Source organism: Salvelinus namaycush, chromosome 28 (genome assembly GCF_016432855.1).
Source record: "Salvelinus namaycush isolate Seneca chromosome 28, SaNama_1.0, whole genome shotgun sequence".
Classification (NCBI taxonomy): domain Eukaryota; kingdom Metazoa; phylum Chordata; class Actinopteri; order Salmoniformes; family Salmonidae; genus Salvelinus; species Salvelinus namaycush.
The window spans coordinates 28906934-28923112 of NC_052334.1; the positions used below are offsets into that span (position 1 = coordinate 28906934).

Sequence of the window (16179 nt, forward strand, 5' to 3'; positions counted from 1 at the left end):
ACTCTAAAGAGGTTTAGTGCACTACTAATTAGCCCATCACAGCTCCAACAGTAGCTGAGCTTGGCAACAGTAAATTAGATGTTCTCTTAGATAATGGAGTGCAAAGCTTTGTTTTCACAGCTTCTATTAATACGTCTCCTGCCACGCACGCTGCTTCATTTAGCCAGTGACTGATATAACTGTAATGTAACAATAGAGGTGTAATGTAACACTCAGCTGTGTGTTGTCTGCACACAATACCCTATAATGTCAAAGTGGAATTGTGTTTTTAGAAGTTAGTTAATTAAAAATGAAAAGCTGAAATGTCTTTGGTCAATAAGTATTCAACCCCTTTGTTATGGCAAGCCTAAATATGTTGTTCCTGTTTGCAATAAGGCCCTAAAAAAACAGCAAAAACTGTGGCAAAGAAATGTACTTTACTGTATGTCCTGAAGCATTATGTTTGGGGCAAATCCAACACATCACTGAGTACCACTCTTCACATTTTCAATTATGGTGGTGACTGCATCATGTTATGGGTATGCTTGTCATCGGCAGGGACAAGGGAGTTTTTTTAGGATAAAAAGAAACGGAATAGAGCTAAGCACAGGCAAAATCCTACAGGAAAACCTGGTTGTCTGCTTTTCAACAGACACTGGGAGACAAATTCACCTTTCAGCAGGACAATAACCTAAAACACAAGGCCAAATATACACTGGAGTTGCTTACCAAGATGACATTGAATGAACATGACAATGATCAACAACCAACTTGACAGAGCTTGAAGAATGTTTTAAAGAATAATGTGCAAATATTGTACAATCCAAGTATCAAAAGCTCTTAGAGACTTAACCAATAAGACAAAGCTGTAATCGCTGCCAATGGTGCTTCTACAAAGTATTCACTCGAAGTGTGAATACTTCTGCAAATTAGATATTTCTGTATTTAATTTTCAATAAATGTGCAAACATTGCTAAAAACATGTTTTCACTTTGTCATTATGGGGTATTAAGTGTATAATTCAATTTAATCAATTTTGAATTCAGGCTGTAACACAACAAAAGTGTGGAATAAGTCAAGGGGTGTGAATACTTTCTGAAGGCACTGTAGATATTGCTTTTGAGTAGCGCAGCGGTCTAAGGCGTCACTACAGACCCTGGTTCGATCCCGGGCTGTATCACAACCGGCTGTGATCGGGAGTCCCATACGGTGGGGCACAATTGTCCCAGCGTCTTACGGGTTAGGGGAGGGTTTGACTGGGGTAGGCCATCATTGTAAATAAGAATTTGTTCTTAACTGACTTGCCTAGTTAAATAAAAGGATTTACAGTGCATTTGAAAAGTATTCAGATCCCTTGACTTTTTCCACATTTTGTTACGTTACAGCCTTATTCTAACATGGATTAAATAGTTTTTCCCCCTCATCAATCTGCACACAATACCCCATAATGACAAAGCAAAAACAGGTTTTTGGAAAATAAAAAACAGATACCTTATTTACATAAGTATTCAGACCCTTTGCTATGAGACTCGAAATTGAGCTCAGGTGCATCCTGTTTCCATTGATCATCCTTGAGATGTTTACCTGCATGTCAAAAATCAAGCCATGAGGTCGAAGGAATTGTCTTTAGAGCTCCAAGACTGGATTGTGTCGAGGCACAGATTTGGGGAAGGGTACCAATACAGTTCTGCAGCATTGAAGGTTCCCAAGAAGACAGTGGCCTCTATCATTCTTAAATGGAAGAAGTTTGGAACCACCAAGACTCTTCCTAGAGCTGGCCGCCCGGTCAAACTGAGCAATTGGGGAAGAAAGGCCTTGGTCAGGGAGGTGACCAAGAATCCGATGGTCACTCTGAAAGAGTTCCTCTGTGGAGATTGGAGAACCATCTCTGCAGCACTCCACCAATCAGGCCTTTATGGTAGTGTGGCCAGACGGAAGCCACTCCTCAGTAAAAGTCACATGACAGCCTGCTTGGAGTTTACCAAAAGGTACCTAAAGGACTCAGACCATGAGAAACAAGATTCTCTGGTCTGATGAAACCAAGATGGAACTCTTTGGCCTGAATGCCAAGCGTCATATCTGAAGGAAACCTTGCTCCATCCCTACGGTGAAGCGTGGTGGTGGCAGCATCATGCTGTGGGGATGTTTTTCAGCGGCAGGGAGACTAGTCAGGATCGAGGGGAAAGATGAACGGAGCAAAGTACAGAGAGATCCTTGATGAAAACCTGCTCCAGAGTGCTTAGGACCTCAGACTGGGATGAAGGTTCACCTTCCAACAGGACAACGACCCTAAGCACACAGCCAAGACAACGCAGGAGTGGCTTCGGGACAAGTCTCTGAATGTCCTGGAGTGGCCCAACCAGAGCCCGGACTTAAACCTGATCGAACATCTCTGGATTGACCTGAAAATAGTTGTGCAGCAACACTCCCCATCCAACCTGACAGAGCTTGAGAGGATCTGCAGAGAAGAATGGGAGAAACTCCCCAAATACAGGTGCGCCAAGCTTGTAGCGTCATACCCAAGAAGACTCGAGGCTGTAATTGCTGCAAAAGATTCTTCAACAAAGTACTGAGTAAAGGGTCTGAATACTTATGTAAATGTGATATTCAGTAAAAAAAAAAAAAAATGTTGCCTGTTTTTCATTATGTGCTGTTGTGTGTAGATTAATGGAGGGGGGGACTATTTAATCCATTATAGAATAAGGCTGTAACATGTGGAAAAGTCCATTATAATTGTGTTGTATTTAATTATGCGGTTGTGTCCTCCAGATGAGTTGTCCCCAGGCACTCCCAGCCAGAAGAGTGACCTGACAGAGCAGCCTGAACCACAGCCGTTCTCTAAACCTGAGCTAACACTGACACAGAGCTTCAAACTCCTCAACTCAGACGACTGGTGAGCTTTATTCTTCATTTGGATCCCTATTCGCTGACGTTTTAGCAACCGCTAAACCTCCTGGGGTCCAACTGAACCTCAGCGCCAGTGTTTAACCCCATGCTATACATAGACATTGTCTAGTCAGACCCAACGTCAAATGTCCATTTATCATTTTTGGATGCATATTAGCAATGGATTGGATTTACTCAATTTCTATTTCTAAATGTGTTAATGAAGGGAGAAGAAGATTGAGGGCCTGACCTCTCTCCGTGGTCTGACGCAGTACCATTCAGACGTACTGCGGAACAGGCTGCATGACGTCTGTCTCGCACTCATCCAAGAGGTACGACCATGACTCCTCATTCTTTTAGTCTTAAATAAATGTTCATGTCCAGTCCATTTTCCTGGGGAGCCTCATCCAATCTATTTTCTTCCTTCTAATCATAATCTCAGCCTCAATCAATTCAGTACAGGGTGGTCCTTGTAGACTCTAGCCGTTTGATGACTGATTTTTCCTACGTCCTGATGAGGAAATGTGACCGTTCAAGCCCTTGGTGAGATGGCTGAAGAAAAAATTATCTAGCTGATTCAATATCATCATCATCCGAGTGTATTGCTCCCCAGGTGAGGAACCTTCGGTCGGGTGTGTCCCGTGTTGCTGTTGGGGCGATGGGTGAGCTGTACACCGCACTGCAGAAGGGGATGGACCAGGAGCTGGAGGCCACTGCCAAGGCTCTGCTGCAGAAGGCTGGGGAGTCCAATGCCTTCATCAGGCAGGATGTGGACGCAGCGCTGGACAGCATGGTGCAACATTGCACCCCCACCCGCAGCCTCAACGCCCTGCTCACCAGCGGCCTCAGGTCAGACAGACACTCACTGTCACCAACTAGCACACTCAGCAGTTCAGCACCAGTACTTGAAATACATGCTTTGCTTGAAGATATTGAATCTTATCATGCTTGTATATTATCATTAAATTGGGCCATTAGGCTTTATTTTCTGTGGTGCTGATCACATCCCTGATATTGTCTCTTGTGAACAGTCACCTGAACTCAGTGGTGAGGAAGTGCGCAGGTCATCACATGGTCAACCTGATGGAGAACATTGGCGCTGCCCGCCTCCTATCTGGAGGGAAAGACCTCACCGACCGAATCCTACCTGCCGTCATCAAGCTGTCACAAGACTCCTCCCAGGAAGCTAGGTAGGGAGGGAATTTTGTTTAAAACCAATGTATGTCTGTTTTAATGCTAGTACGTGTGTCTGTTATCAATAGAATAAGTGGCATTGTTTGAGGCTGTTCTTCTCAGGTACCAGGGACGCCGGATGCTGCTGTTTCTGTCATCACACCCTGATTTTGATAAGATGTTGGAGAAATATATCCCTGCCAAAGACCTGGCTCCCATCAGAGACACTGTCTTCATTCTGAAGACTAAGGTACAGAACACCGTCTAACTGAGAAGGTGTGTGTGACCGTTATGAGTCATTCCTGTCGATTTCTGTCTCCCCCTGCTGGGAGCTTGCATTTTAAGACAAGGCACGTTTACTTTATGGTCCAATGCAGCCATTCTTATCTCAATATGAAATCATTTCTGGTGAACAATTACTGTGATTGTTTTCAATTAAAATGGTAAAAAATAAACAAATAGCTTCTTAGCAAAGAGCAATTTCTCAAGCCAGAATTTTGCTAGGACTGTCTGGGAGTGGTCTGAGTGGGAAAATGAAAACTAGCTAGAGAGGTCTAGAACTCTTTTTCTTGTTGGTCTTTTCACTAATTTACTACCAGGCCAGAACTCCATCCCACCAAAACAGGCTGACATTTCAGGCAGTTTTTTCGAACAGCTCTTACACAAAAAGGGCGTTATCATAATTTTCACAATTTCACAGTATTATTCCAACCTTATAGTGTGGAAATATACTGTATATAAAACACAGGAAAATCACGTTTTTGACTGCACTAGGCCTTTAAGGAAGCAGTGGTTACATGTGTGTGATCCATGAGTTACATGTATGTTAATGTGGTCTGAAGGGCCTGGGAGAGATGCCCCAGGACACCCCGTCAGCCAGGGGCCGGCGTTCCCTCCCTGGCAGTGGCACAGTTAGGGCCTCATCTCTCAGCAGGGAACCCCTCAAAGTGGTCAACAGGTGGGCAAACACAACAACAATAACTGAAATGTGTTGCACGTCTGTCTCATCAAGTTTACACCCCTAGTATACTGAACTGTTATGGTTAAAGCCATGGCTAGCTTTGCTGTTTGTCCATGCATTAGCATAGTTTTGTCAATGTACAGTACCAGTCAAAAGTTTGGACACACCTACTCATTCAAGGGTTTTCTTAATATATTTTGATTTGTTTAACACTTTTCTGGTTACTACATGATTCCATTTGTGTTTATTTCATATTTTTGATGTCTTCACAATTATTCTACAATGTAAATAAAAAACCCTTGAATGAGTAGGTGTGTCTAAACTTTTGACTGGTACTGTATGTACAGTGTGTTCATGTGTCAGTACGAACTCCTCTCCATGACTTACCTATTGTTTGTGTATCTGCAGGGAGTCTGGGCTGTACAGCGGCAGACCTCAAGCTCACAGCATTGCAGACAAGACGGAGTACATCAAGCAGCTCACAGCCCTGCTGGGTTCAAAGGACTTCAGAGAGCGCATCAAAGGCATCAACCAGCTAGTGGTGGACTGCGAGCATAACCCCAACATAGTTATCGGCAGCATCTTTCCGGTAACTGACGTCATCTGAACAAAACCAGATTTCTTTAGCCTTATAATATATACTAGTGGTTCGCGGGTTAGATGTTTGTTTGCCAGCAATTGCTAATAACCCATCCGCAACCGCCCAACTACATGTGATAATGGGAAAATCTGAGGCCCGCACCAAACCCGCTAATATAGAAAATGCGCTGTAGGCCACAGTCAGAGTCATAGACGTGGAGCTTACAGTTAGGCCCTAAAGCTTAGGCTTACGCACTAATACCAGATAGACTAAAATAATTAAAGAAAAATCTCAAAGTAGCCTGTAGATATAAATTGCACAACAATTATAGCTACATTTGAAGTTTTTTTTAAGGCAGGGCTTGACATGAACTTTTTTAGCCACATGTCCTAGGACAGATTTTTTTTTTTACTTGTCCAGAAGAAAAAAGGTTCTGTAACATCATTTTTACATCATCGTATGATGCAAGGATGCCACTTTACAAAATAAAATGCATGACTATTTATTTTACCACAGAGAATCAGACCAAAATGTAGGATACACACTGGCTATTGACTTTGCATATTGAAGCCTGTCTCAAAATACAACATTGCCCCTTGAAGGCTCTCCTGGCTCTCCAATTACAACCAAATACTTTTTATGTTTTTATAAAATAATTCCCTCCTGGGAGCGAAACTAAGTGCGTCCCGTCATCGCTGGGATAATAAATATGGATATGGTTTAAAACAAACTCTGGGACAACAGATTCAAAATTCATGCAACCGCTGCACACTTTTTTTTTTTAAGCAATGAGGCTGATGCTACAGATCAGACCGTTTAGCTCAACAATGCGCACATAGACCACTGCACCACTCTGGAGGCCCTAAGGCACTGCATCGCAGTTGCTAGCTGTGCCACTAGAGATCCTGGTTCGAGTCCAGGCTCTTTCGCAGCCGGCCGTGACCTGGGAGGCCCATGGGGCAGCGCATAATTGTCCCAGCGTCGTCTAGGTTTGGGGAGGGTTTGGCCGGCATTGTCCCATCGCGCTCTAGCGACTCCTGTGCCGGGCTAGGTGCATGCACGCTGACACGGTCGCCAGGTGTACGGTGTTTACTCCGACACATTGGAGTGGCTGGCTTCTGGGTTAGGCAGGCATTGTGTCAAGAAGCAGTGCGGCTTGGTTGGGTCCTGTTTCGGAGGACGTATGGCTCTCGACCTTCGCCTCTCCCAAGTCCGTACGGGAGTTGTAGCGATGAGACAAGACTGTAACTACCTATTGGATACCACGAAAAAGGGATTAAAAGTAAATAAAATAAAATAAAAAATAAAAACAATGCGCAGATGGCTCAAATGTTCCAAAATGCAATTAACGGGAAAACATCATTCTCAATAGCGCACTGCACGAGCTAGTGGTTTCATCTTTTCCGAGATAAAAATATCCGTTAGAATTAAGAAAGAGGGGAGCTCTAAAGATGCACCAACTAGCATGGGTTACTAATATGACAAGGATCATGACTTTTTTCATGTCCATTCAGACAATTGAAATCTATATTCTTCTTGTCCAACAATTTTTTTGAGGGCAAGCGTTCATTTTGAGCCCTGTTTCTCTTTATTCAACCCGTCCGCCACCCACCTTTCATCCACACAATATTCCATGACCCTAAATCCGCCCGCCTCGCGGATATAACTGCAGAGACTGCAGGTTATGAATCAACCAGCGCTCACTATTATATACCCTAAGCTGCCATTTGCCGAAGTCCTCTGACTATCACAAAGAATACTAGCTATAACTTTTATTGACCAAATATAAACCATGCAAATGCCCCTAGATAAGAGGACCCATGTAAGTAGGTCATAATTGAATCTATAGTAATGCTTCTCTCCCAGGTGTTTGATGCCTTTAAGGCCAGACTGCAGGAGTCCAACAGTAAAGTCAACTTGTTCGCTCTGGAGTCTCTGCAGAAGATCATCACTGTGATGAAGGATAACCTGGCCCAGGTAGTCTACATCCTGGTACCGGCCATCGTGGACAATCACCTCAACTCCAAGAACAACGCAATCTACAGCGCTGCCATTGGAGCCATCCATGCACTCATCCAAAACCTTGGTAGGTGTCTGATGATGTTTGAGATCACATCATCTAGTTTGAGGTTCCATGCGAGGCTGGAACGTAGCTGAGAGGATGACCAGCTCTGACTTGTCCTTTACTTTGTTCACAGATAAAACCCTCCTCCTCCAGCCTTTCTGCACCAAGGCCCAGTTCCTGAGTGGCAAGGCTAAAGTGGATCTCATAGAGAAGGTTGCAGGTATTTTCACTGAAACAATTTGCTTGAGATAAATCCCCTTAGCAACCTAGGTTATGTAGATGATACTTTGTAAACTTCGTTGGATTTTTAACGTTTGGATTAGGATCTGAGTTTACAACAGCTGCTAAGCAACAGTGCAATGGCAACTGTCTTTCTGCCTGCCCTCCAAGGAGTCTTTAGCCTCTTACAAGGAGGGAGAAACAGATGTGTCAGTGCCATATGCTCTCAGCATTTCATAAGCTCCTTGTTACGTGTTTTCTCCCATCCTCCTCCCCCCCACTTCCCTTCCTTCCTCCCCCCTCCTCTTCCCGTCCTCTTCTGGCCTGTCTTTCAGATCTGGTGACAGAGCTATATCCTCGTAAGCCTCAGGTGGTGGAACAGAAGGTGTTACCCCTGCTGTGGCACCTCCTGGGCACATCCAGCCACAGTGGCACCGTCCACGGCCGGGGCGGCAGCGTGCGGGGGGCCACTGCCAACCTGTGCCAAGCCCTTTACACCCACATGGGGCCTGGGCTGGCAGAGTACGCCGCCTCCCAGCATGCCAATGTCCACAAGGGCCTCAACGAGTTCCTGAGGACCCTCCCCTCCCCCTGAGGGCCCCTCAGAAATCACAACCTTCAAAACACAACCAAACCCCCCCCTAGACAGAAGAACAGAAACACAACCAAACCCCCCCCTAGACAGAAGAACAGAAACACAACCAAACCCCCCCCTAGACAGAAGAACAGAAACACTGACCTTACTTGAAGACAGAGATGTTCTGCATTTCTAATAGTGCCTGCACTTTTTTTACGTTACAGAGTATAGAATGTCCTTTAAGATGAGAGCCCTTAAATCAACTCTCTTCTCAGCAAGTTAGGGTATTCTTCAATAAAGGAGCGCAGACAGGCAGACAGGCTTCAGCTGTTAGCATCAGGTCTTATTCTCAACAACCTGCTCTCTTTGCACTTTGAAGAAGTCGCTCACTGTCATTATAGTTGTTGTCATGTATATTGCATTGGATGTATCGTAATATGATTGTCGCTGTTTATGAATCTTATTGTACGCAAATCTGAGACAACATTACGAAGAATGTACCATTGAAATGCACAAAAAGGAAACGGGACCGAAATATGTATATTTTTGCTGTTTCATTAAATGTAATATGTGATATTTCTAAGATGTCTTATGCAGTTGTTTTAAAGATTTGTCAGTGAAGATTAATGATTACAAATTACTTTTGTTTAGCTCAAATGTGTGATTGCACAGTATTAGCCTAATTTGTATGCTGTACAATGTTGCAGTTTGTAAGTCCTATTGTGACAATTTGTTGAAGTGCTGTTGTGACATGTCTTATTTTTTGTTGTTTTATGACCAAAATGTACCGACAGGGAATCAAAAAAATTATAATTTTCTTAAAGATTATATATGTACACTGATGCCTAAATCAACTTTGGGTATAAACCAACAATACTGGGTGGGTATAACGTTGAAACCATTTAGCTTTAAACTAACGATTGATACAGAGACAGTGAAGCCCAGGTCTGTGATTCTGTGTCAGTATAATGCCAGTCTTGAAGTAGCCTTTCACTATTCTGTTTAAATTATATTGAACTTGTTTATTAATGAGAGGAAAGACCGAGATTGATATATAAATAAAGTGTTTATTTCTGTAAACTAAGTGCTCCAGTTGGTTTAATTCTTATGTCTGAAAATTAGTGAGAACAACTTCATTGCGAGGAAAACCACTTGCCTGCTTATACCATCATTGTAATGTGTCAGTGTGGTTGGCCTTGTTGCCTCGTGTCCCCCAAAGGGAAAAAGAGGATAATGTGTGTGCCTGGTCTTTAACAACCTTGAGGAAGATGGCGCTGTAAGGTAAGGATCTATTTCAATCACTACATGCAAGACTGAGCATCTGAGTCAGTTAAAACAAGACCACTGTCACTGATTTGCTTTTATTTACAAGTAAATAAATACAATTAGTTTTGCAGGGGTTAAATGACAAAGTTAGGGCCCTGTGTTTTGGGCTTTCATGTCACATGACCTAGATTTTAACCTTTATTTTAAGCATTTTCCAGAAATGAGCACCACACCAAAAATGTGAGCAATTGTCTAAGGATGGTGCTGGACCATCTGACATAAAAAGAAAATGGGACCTTTTGTTAAATCTTGTAATAATTACGTCGATTCGTTTTGCAACAAAACCGTTTACTCCAAACGGAAAATGCAAACAAGAGTTTCTATTAGACAGATAGGTCCCTCCCCGTTTTATTCCGTTTGGTTCTTAAACCGTAAACTATTTCTGTAATGAATACACCCCTGGTCATATGACAAAATTGCGCAAAACACAGGGCCTTAATAGCAAAGCAAAAGACAAGATTGTATAAAATGTCAAGTTCCTTGAGAAGGTAGTTCTCATTGACAGATATGTAACAGGGTCCTAGTAGTCAGAAGCTACAGTTCTTATAGGACTCAGGTCCAGGCCATATTGGAAAAAGAGGTAGGCTTGGCAAGGTGAAGTAAAACAAAGGTGTCGTATCTTACACTTCTAATGGACCAAAGAAAGTTACTTTCTGATCCCATACACACTACATGCTGAACTTTTAAAACCAATGACACATTAATCATCTTAGAAATGAGTATATGATCTAGGCATACTAGTTTGGTTTAGAGTTTAGCAACTTGTATGAAAATCACAGCAAATGGAGAGCAGCTGCCTTGTGAAAATGATGGTTATTGGTTTCTAACATGAAGAGTTACTAAAAGCTACTTTGCAAAAATTAAGTCCCAAAATGACCTGACTAGTACAACACTCTTTGGACTCAACCCGAGACATACTGCATAATGTTCTTTGAATGTAGTATCTTGCAGTGTGTGTGTTTTATGCATGTTTCTACAACATGTTCTCTTCATACACATGCATCAGATGCTCACACCCACAATTTCATTTTACATCTACCATTCGTGGATAAGGGTAAATAGCCATGGCCTAAATGTTTGTCCATCCGTTTTACAGCATTGCAGTGGCTGGTTGGGCTGGCTTGTGCTTTGGAGGGTTGCTGCTGCTACTGCTGAGCCTCAAATGCCTGAATATTCTAAGCTAAGGCAGCTCAGTGCCAATGCAGAGCCAGCAAGTTTCATATCTTGGTTGAACAATTTCTTGACATAGCTTTGAGAAAATGTCCAGTTTGAGAAACTACAATGACATTTTCAGACTGTAGTAATCAATTTTAGACATTAGCTCACATATTTAAATTTCACCAAAATATACAATTTATATCTCACACTGTTCAAGTACTCTCTTCTGCTTTATGAAGCATAAAAGATTTATAAACATTGTATTTCTAACCACCACATCCAGTGTGTCCCTCCTAATCATAATAAATGTTTTGCTAGAAGGTATTAAAATCAGGGCGAACATCCCAAGGTGCTGAGCTGACCCACAGTGACTGACAACATGGGCTAACATGTTGTTTTTGCTACAGTTGATTATATGGCTGTGTACATATATTTAGCAATCAAAGATATATAATGATGTCCTTAATTTCAGTAAAGACATGATCATATGACAATGAATGAGAAAATGCACAATATCAATATCAATGCCTAACTTTACAGCAAATGTTCTCCTTTATATTTTAAAGTATGTGTGCCTCTGAAACAGGGAGTTGGATAAAGATGGTGGATATCTTGTCTCCTTTACAGATGTTCACACACACACCACACACACACATAACAACAGGATTCATTAGCGTACCCTGCCGCTGCACTCTATACAAGTATAAGTTCAAAGGCTATTCTTTAACTTTCGGAATATTCCTTGACAAAAGATGTAGGCTAAAGCACAGTGCAATAACTAAAATAAGCAGAACTTGTGCTATGAATGTGGAGTATTTATCACTAGATCACAGTTGATGTGCTTGACAGTTGACACCTGATTGAATGAATCATATACAAATCATGATCTAACCAGGGGCTTTATATGGCCCAGTTTTGGTGCTAAGGCAGTTGGATCAATATCATGGCAACCTTTCCTCGTCGTCGTGGGAAGATGAGCAATCTGTCATCCTGATCTCCCTCGTCAAGGTCCAGACGTCTTGGGCAGATCCTGGTTTTCAGCCAGGTGTAGTTTTTGTCTGGACACAGGTACATTAAGGATCCAACACAGACACATTAAGGATTTAAGCTAAATATAGTTGTTTCAAAGCCAGTGTTTTCCCAGGTGAGACAGCTGAATCCCAGAGATTATGAGACAACTTTTAGAAAAGGATACATTGAGCTGCTGAGTTCCTCCAGCTGAAGGGGAAATGAAGAACATGATCAGATTATGTAGTCCCACGTTGAGGTAATCGGAGTCAAAATTCATTAGATGGAAGCATAAACTTACACAACAATAGCCTACAGAATGTTAGATCAATACTGAACATCATTTCACCACATCAATCATTGTATCACTGTTAGTAAGCCCTAAATAAACCCAAATTATTAAATTAAATTCTTCTAGCTAATCTACACAGTGAAAATGTAATTTCACAGCCCATCTGTTTTGCTGCTACATTATGCTCTGCTGCTATGGCTACAGAGTATTCTTGGCACCCATATCTCTAATGAACTGAAGGGCTTCCACACTACCCTCACACATACCACAGCAATCCCCCCCAGCACAAATACCACACCACAGCAGTGGATGCTAGAAATCAAACTAACAATAGACACATTTGACATTTTGGGCCGAAGGTCAAATTGTCTCTGGTCTGTCGTTCTCAATGTTTGCTGCCTCTCCACAGCCAACTACTGTGTACCTGGATAGTATGTGAAAAGCATGCATTATTAATTAGCACATCTTTGGACTAGATGTTGTCCAAAAGACAGCAGTGTGCTGGAGGGAAAATATGACTCAAGAGCATCTGCTTAGGATGTAAACAATGTATGGGAATAACCATATTCTGCGTATTTAAAAACAGCATGTAAATAACCATTGCACTTGACTACAGTGTGGCTCAATATGACCCTACCCACTGGGCACAGACTTCAGTTCAACGTCTAGTTTTGATGTACATTTGATTGAGTTTTCAAATAACGTGAATTCATTGTGAAATCAACAGAACATGTCACGTCATTGGTTTTAGGTTAAACGTTTGTTGAAAAATAGATGAAATTCCCTTGCGTTAATTACTTTTCCCCCCAAATCCAATCAGTTTCCACGTTGATTCAACGTCATCACATTTTTGTTGTTGAAATGATGTGTAAACAATGTTGATTCAACCAGTTTTTGCCCGATGGATTATGTTCTGGGTAAGGACATAAATGTGGAGAGCTGTGTACTACAGTGTGAGTAAATCATTCATTGAGTACTGTAGAGAGTGTTAAGTTAGGTGCTTACATTGCAGAGCAGGTGCTCCAGGTTGTGGTCAGAGGCACACTTCCTCTTGTCCTCTGACAGCTCCTCCACATGGCTGTCCAGACTGAAGTGTAGCCGTGCAAGCTTCTCCTGCATTTCACGCACATGCTCCAGCTGCTCAAAGGAGCAAACCTTTCCTGAGAGGACACAGCAAGCGTCATTCACACCTTTACATATCTGTCGAAGGGACATAACTTCCTACGTGACCATGGTACTATGGCACAATGTCAAACAAATGGCTGCATTTCCACTGCGTAACTGTGTCTCAGTATTCACTGGGTGGTCCATAATCATCTTACCAAAAGCCTGTAGTTTTCCGGAGTGGAAGTCATTGAGCAGGTTGAGGAGGCCTCCCTCCATCTCTCTCACATCAGACACATCCGTGAGGAAGGAGTGCTGCAGCGGGGAGGACTGGGCCATCTTACTGGGCCCTGCTGGCTGGGGAGCCCTGGCCTTCTCCTTGTGAGGCCTGGCGAAGACAGACCAGACAACAGGAAATAACAGTAAACAGAACCTTTACATTAATCCATCCTCCAAAATACATTTTGTCAATCCAACTCATTTGACTCATTAAAGTAGACATTGTGACTGTTACAAACCTTGTGGTCTTTGGTGGAGCTGCTACGACCACACTGAGCACATCTTTGGACTGTCCTACTGCCCCAATGGACCTCTTGAACTTGCCTCTGTTTTTGGGGGAGGGGGGTTGGGGGAGGCCAAGGGAGAAGGTGGCACTCTTGCTGGAGGGGAGGACTGAGAGCTTACGGGGGTTGACCGGGGGAGGGGGGGGCTGGGGTAGAGACACCTTGGGGCTCCGCTTCTTACGCTTGTCCTCCATGGCTTGTTAGTGTGAAGTCCTCTGGGTAAGATGAGTGGACCCTGCCTGAGCTTCAGGACGTCCTGTAACAACAATAACGGTAGGAAGTCAGGCACTAGCACTTCCACTCCCTGACAGGACTGGAGAGGGCTTGGAGGATAAACAGGGTCTTAGCTAAGGAAATGCATGTTAAGTATAATGCATAACAGTTTCTCCATTGGTTGTAAGCTAGGAACATGTAAAATCATGACTAAGACGCCAAAGGGAAAGAGTGAACCACCACCCAACAACAGACATTTTACTTGGTAGACCTGCTAAATGTCAAATTGATGGCCTCCTGAGTGGCGCAGTGGTCTAAGGCACTGCATCGCAGTGCTAGCTGTGCCACTAGAGATTCTGGGTTCGAGTCCAGGCTCTGTCGCAGCCGGCCTTGACTTGGAGACCCATGGGGCGGTGCCCAGCGTCGTCCGGGTTAGGGGAGGGTTTTGCCGGTAGGGCTGTCCCTGTCCCATCGTGCAATAGTGACTCCTGTGGCGGGCCGGGCACAGTGCACGCTGACACGGTTTCCAGGTGTACGGTGTTTCTTCCAGTGCATTGGTGCTTCGGGTTAAGTGGGCATTGTGTCAAGAAGCAGTGCGGCTTGGTTGGGTTGTGTTTCGGAGGACGCATGGCTCTCGACCTTTGCCTCTCCCGAGTCCTTACGGGTGTTGCAGCCATGAAACAAGACTATAACTACCAATTGGACAGCATGAAATTGAGGAGAAAAATGCATAAAAAAATATATAATAAAGTCAAATTGATGTAATTCTCTAATTTCAAATGGAAATTAGTAAACCAAGATACTTGCTGTATCTTGAATACTACCAAGATACACCCGTTGAAGCAGCCTCTTATTAATGACACAAGATCCTCTGGCAAACAACAAAGGGGTTCACTGCATGAGGATTCATGGCTGGATGGCTGCCAGGGTGAATGTACCCAACCTAATATTCTCAAATATTCATAATTTTGACTAGCTTTGTAAATGTTCAAGGTGAACAAAGTCACACATCCAGGTAATACTACAGGCTTATGGGGAAAAACATCAAATGACGAGGATTCATTTTAGAACGTCTGTCCTTGTATAATAGGCCTGTGTGAAACAGTTCCACTGAGTTATTTTTAGAATGCATCATGTCCTTGTAATTGGTCTGACAACATATTGCAAACAAGTCTTTCAACTGATGTAGCTGAAAACACGTCAATCAATCATATTGGCAAAAATGACAGAAGTTATGTTCACAACTTCATATTACTTGGGAGTGATTAGTGAGATCTTGTAGACCTAAATTTCACTGCTACCAATACTATTTTTAACTTCAAGAAATCAGATGAATATATGTGTGCATCCCACAAACATATTGCTTTAAATGTATTAAAATATATTTAATTTAATAAAAGGTTTTTAACCGATGGCTGAATGGGCAAGAGATAATGACCAGGACCAGAGACGTGTTTATTCTAGGACGTTGATGCGCACGGTTCTTCTTTTTATAGCCTAGCCCAAATAGTAGAACATCTCATATCCGGTTGTTGTATTATAATGGTTAACTCATTATTATTTCATACACTGAATAATAAAAAAGGGATACAGAATAGGCTATAGCCATCCTCATCTGAACTTAAATCAGTGGACTACTGTGGTCCAAAGATGGCCACTAACCACACAGTCAACTTGATCCACCACTAAGCTGTGCAATAAACAAATTCACTCGCAATAATGTAAACTACAAGAAAAAATGAGTGCATTATATAAAACATAACAATGTCGTATTTGCAGTAAACCATGTAAATGACATGAACAAATGCGTCTATCAGAAGACAATAGATCACTTACCGAGTGTATTACGCACGAAAAATCTGTCAAACGAACACCGCGTCACTTTCCCCTGAAGAATGTTTATCATCTCATACACATCTTCATAACGGTTGATTAATTGAAAAATAATACATGAGTAGTGGACAACAGCCACATAGAAAACGCTAAATAAAATCCCAGACGCGGCAATGGAGCTCACTCACCACCAAACTATACGTCTTTATCCTGCACTTAAAGGGCCAGACACAACATTTCTT

General features: G+C 42.7%; 2 protein-coding genes across 2 annotated transcripts in view; one reads left to right on the forward strand and one right to left on the reverse strand.

Moving 5' to 3' along the window:
- Positions 1 to 8511, forward strand: part of LOC120023711 (TOG array regulator of axonemal microtubules protein 1-like) — a 41153-nt gene extending 32642 nt beyond the window's left edge. The window contains exons 13-22 of the mRNA XM_038967776.1: positions 2749 to 2872; positions 3092 to 3197; positions 3479 to 3714; positions 3897 to 4055; positions 4162 to 4288; positions 4881 to 4996; positions 5408 to 5588; positions 7446 to 7665; positions 7778 to 7864; positions 8199 to 8511. Of these exons, the coding sequence (XP_038823704.1) occupies positions 2749 to 2872; positions 3092 to 3197; positions 3479 to 3714; positions 3897 to 4055; positions 4162 to 4288; positions 4881 to 4996; positions 5408 to 5588; positions 7446 to 7665; positions 7778 to 7864; positions 8199 to 8458 (1616 nt within the window). The 3' untranslated portion in view covers positions 8459 to 8511. The remainder of the gene's footprint in view (positions 1 to 2748; positions 2873 to 3091; positions 3198 to 3478; positions 3715 to 3896; positions 4056 to 4161; positions 4289 to 4880; positions 4997 to 5407; positions 5589 to 7445; positions 7666 to 7777; positions 7865 to 8198) is intronic.
- A 1290-nt stretch (positions 8512 to 9801) lies between these two features.
- Positions 9802 to 16113, reverse strand: ccdc28b (coiled-coil domain containing 28B). The gene is made up of 6 exons (XM_038967574.1): positions 15941 to 16113; positions 13847 to 14147; positions 13547 to 13716; positions 13230 to 13384; positions 12120 to 12142; positions 9802 to 11982 (listed from the first exon to the last, which is right to left on the reverse strand). Exons 2-6 carry the CDS (start codon positions 14083 to 14085, stop codon positions 11928 to 11930), a joined length of 642 nt encoding a protein of 213 aa, XP_038823502.1. The 5' UTR covers positions 14086 to 14147; positions 15941 to 16113; the 3' UTR covers positions 9802 to 11927.
- Positions 16114 to 16179: the final 66 nt, after the last annotated feature.